Source organism: Sinocyclocheilus rhinocerous, unplaced genomic scaffold, assembly GCF_001515625.1.
Source record: "Sinocyclocheilus rhinocerous isolate Xijiao unplaced genomic scaffold, SAMN03320098_v1.1 scaffold574, whole genome shotgun sequence".
Taxonomy (NCBI): Eukaryota; Metazoa; Chordata; class Actinopteri; order Cypriniformes; family Cyprinidae; genus Sinocyclocheilus; species Sinocyclocheilus rhinocerous.
The window spans coordinates 2,412,558-2,416,561 of record NW_015659919.1 but is presented as its reverse complement, the minus strand read 5'-3'; the positions used below and the strand labels follow the sequence as shown (position 1 = coordinate 2,416,561).

General features: G+C 37.1%; 2 protein-coding genes across 3 annotated transcripts in view; one reads left to right on the top strand and one right to left on the bottom strand.

Moving 5' to 3' along the window:
- Positions 1–2,742, top strand: part of acot13 (acyl-CoA thioesterase 13) — a 4,260-nt gene extending 1,518 nt beyond the window's left edge. Inside the window, exons 3-4 of one of the 2 annotated variants that reach the window (XR_001638020.1) lie at positions 1,502–1,953; positions 1,995–2,742. Coding sequence is in view for 1 of the 2 variants with exons in the window: in XM_016533233.1 (XP_016388719.1) it covers positions 1,502–1,658 (157 nt within the window). In the remaining variant the exon portion in view is untranslated. Of the gene's footprint in view, positions 1–1,501 lie in introns of both variants that reach the window. The other variant, XM_016533233.1, reaches the window with a different exon arrangement.
- Positions 1,750–4,004, bottom strand: part of LOC107724342 (uncharacterized protein C6orf62 homolog) — a 6,682-nt gene continuing 4,427 nt past the window's right edge. Inside the window, exon 5 of the mRNA XM_016533232.1 lies at positions 1,750–3,021. Within this exon, the coding sequence (XP_016388718.1) occupies positions 2,896–3,021 (126 nt within the window). The 3' untranslated portion in view covers positions 1,750–2,895. The remainder of the gene's footprint in view (positions 3,022–4,004) is intronic.

Here is a 4,004-nt window from a genome sequence, read left to right as displayed (position 1 = left end):
TCGGGCAGGACATCCATATGCTCACCTAACATTCATCGACCTCAAATATGGCTTATCATCTGAAATATGTATGTAGTAGCAACTTTACATGGCAGCTCAATCTAATGTTAGCCTAGAAAAAAAGTGCGGAGTGTGGAAGCTGAACAGCAATGCGCTTGGCCTACTGCATGACAGATGGAGGCGCCGGTGCGATCATTGGCTCTTAAAATACAAATTTTTTGTCATACAGATAAGAGTAATGCATCCTTTGTATCTGTAAAGACTCTACGTTTATTCGTGTGCACTCAGAATAACAACGAAACGTTGAGCTTTTGTAAAATAATGAAAGCAAACAGGATGGCTTTCTACCGTCTCGGACTCTGTGAACTTGAGCGCGTCACTTCGAAACTCCGTGTTACCGTGTATGCTTGCCTTATTACAGACATGAAAAATATATCTATAGAGAGTGAAAAATTTAAATGAACCAATTCAAATAGAAAACAAATATTCTCAGATTATGTAATCCGTATGAAACATGCATACAGGCGCATACTGCGGAGACGACGAGTCCGTGTCGCCGACTTCATCTCTTAAACCGAAAACACTAGTGTAACAAATTATCAAAACATTAATGCAGTGTACTTGCTGTTTTCCCTTAACACATTCATAATTATTATATTTGCCGGTGCGCTGTGGCATATAGCCTACTTGTTTAATTAGTGACACTTAGCCTGCATTTTAAAATCTTTATTTGAATGTGGCAATTAGCAGTTTTATTTTTAAACCTTTATTTGAATATGGCAACATAATATTGCACTCTTCAATATTTCTATGAATAAATCTCTGACGGAGACTATCAGCCAATCACTGTGTGCAGTTAGTAAGCATGCTGACATCATCCATAGCAACAAGGTCAACCCCGCCCCCTTACTCTTAGCTTAAGACTTCTCTCTATTCCTTACTAAAAGTTTGTCTCAGCAGCTTTGTGAATAGGTTTTAAGAGAAAACTCTTAACTTTTACTGCCATTTAGGAGAACTCTTAGTGGTAAGATAAAATGTTTTGTGAATAGGGGCCCTGTTGTATAAACAAGTGAAAACACAAAACCACAACAGCATACTTTTAGACCATATTCAACTATGCAATGCAGGTAAGCTCTTAGACAAAACGTTTAACTGTTTGCTCAGGGCAAATGGCTAGTTGTAAATTTATTTATAACCTTTATTGGAAAGTGGTTTCATATTTTTGCCATTTTATGATATGTACTCGTAATTGTATTAGGCTGTTAGATGTCAGGTTGCTACTGTGACCTATTGGGGCACGTTGTCACAAAAGTGTTCAACTGTATTTTTTCCCTTGGTTAATAATGACGGAAATGTTCAATAGCTTTTTTTGTGTTGTTGAATAAAAGTGAAATAATAGAGAAATAAGTGTGACAAATAGTCCCAGTCTCAATTAAAAAATAAAATGACACCCATTCATCATCTAAAATGGACTCAAATTTGTTTGCTTTCTATTTAACAGATACATGAATGCAGCTAAAATTGGAGAAGACGTCCTGATTACAGCTCAGGTTTTAAAACAAGGACGGACGTTGGCATTTGCAACAGTAGATCTCACCAACAAGGCGAATGGAAAACCCATTGCTCAGGGAAGACACACTAAACACCTCGGTAGCTGATTATGTACATGTCGTGTAACTGACATGAAACATGTTGTTCTTTATGTTACAAAATAAACCCCAACATAAAAATCGTTGCACTGTGTTAGGATATATTCAGCAGTGTTTATTTCAACAGAATTATTCAAACAATGGGTACATCAAAGTAAAGACAAAGACCCACCTTCCCCTTCGACGTGAACTCAGAATTTCAAAGATATTTTTAAAGGATTTTTATGCCTGAAGAACGGACAAAGATGGCTTACAGATACCAAGTCCTAAGCACTGCAATATTTAGTACTCTCAGAACAGGGTGGTCTATAAAAGAAAGACAAATCTGTAATGATCCATTTCAAGTTTCACTACGAAATTTCTCATTAGGTACATAAACTTTAACATCAGTCTCCCATCACATACCCACCACCAATGATTACATCCGGTATCAGTAGCTCGTATGTATATCTAGTGCATGAGTTGCTCAACTGGTGACAATTACCATCCCAACTATCCCAAGAAAAAAACCACATCAGAATTCCTCCAACAGACAGTTTGTCAACCATTTTAGATATACATCACACACCGCACCTTCGTCCCCATCAGGCACCACTCCTCCAGAAATGATAAAACAAACAAGGTTTGTCATATTATAGGCAAGGAATGACACTCAAATTAAAATGTCCAGCAAAAACTAAGGCAGTAACTGAATGAGAAGCAATGCCTACACCAAATGAGTTAACAAGTGTTGTTCACCTTGTAATAGAAGCCTTTTGAGGAAGACTACCCAGGCTCTTTTGTCCTCTGTCACTGACTGTCATTACTCATGAAATCCCTACTCAATATAACAGACATGTTAACTATCCCTCATAAGTGATGTTAAAGCCAGTCCAACACACGAGGACCACATGTGAGAGACCTCTGTCATTGGTTTCCTTTTTTTTTTTCCGTAACGTAAAGAGTTCCTTCGGTGACTGGTATTGTTGACGGTGCAGCTCCAAGAGAACAACCACTCAAAATCAATGTTCATGCAGGTTTAAATAAAAACTGATCAAAGAGAGGAGAGATGGGGTGAGCCAAACCAAGACTGGTTGAGGGAGGGATTTAAAACTAAAAAAAGGAGCTAAATTAAATCTCACGATGAAAATGAGTGGTTAACAAAAAGGAGAGTTCCAAGCACAAGTTCATATCTATTCAACTGAGGGATGTGTAGATGAGGTCAACTTGCTTCGAGGCCTCGAGGGGTGTCTTCCGTGCATTTCTCCTAGTCAGGCATGTATGGGCGGAGGTGGTCCTCGATGTCTCCAACCCCCCAACAGGTGAGCTGGTCCTGTGGCAGGTAGAGACAGAGGCTGCACAACTTGAAAACTGTGAGCTTGGTTTTTGGAGTCTGTTGAAGAATGAGGAGACAAAAGAATATTAGACTATTCTTAAATACTATATGATGCAGTAAATATCTGGTATTGCAAGGTGTATAGTTATTAGGAATTCAATAATATTCTGTGCAATGCTGATAAGCCAATAAATTATTTCAATATGTTATTGCCAAGAACCAAAAATAACCAATATAAAAAAAAATAAAAAACAGGTTATTAAATAGTATACAGTAAATATTCGGTTATTATAAGTTTTGCAGTTATTATTGATTAATTGATATTAAAATTCTGGCCAATTAAGATTACAAGGAAATTATTTCGGTTACTGTCAATAAACAATAAAATTACAGATATAATAAATGGTTAATATATATTTAGTTATACAGTAAATATTAGGTTATTAAACAGTGTATAATTGGGAATCACTAAATAAAATTCTGATTTCGACTGATAACCAAAAAATTGTGTTGTTATTGTCAATAACCAATTACCACTGTAAAAATTCTATTAAAGAGGTCATATGATGCAATTTCAAGTTTTCCTTTCTCTTTGGAGTGTTACAAGCTGTTCGTGCATAGATAAAATCCCTAAAGTTGCAAAGCCTAAAGTCTCAAACCTAAAGAGATATTCTTTAAAAAGACTCGTCAACACCCTCCTAAAACGCCTCGTTTAAACACGCCTCCAACATGTCTACGTCACTGTGTGGGAAGATTTGCATAACACCGCCCAAATGTATACGCAAAGAAAGAAGGCATAACTTTGATTCTCGCTGTAGTATTGTTGCCAACCGCCACCATGTTGTGAAGACGCTGTGTGTTTCGTTGTGAAAGTGAAACTACTTTGTTTGTCCTTCCAAAAGTGGACACGACTAGAAATCAGTGGTTAAGTTGTATTTACAACACTGTTCCAGAACACTTCAACCCAAATATTCAGATGTGTGCAGCACATTTTATGGAGGACTGTTTCCTGATCCTGGGAGAGTAGACTACAATGCTGT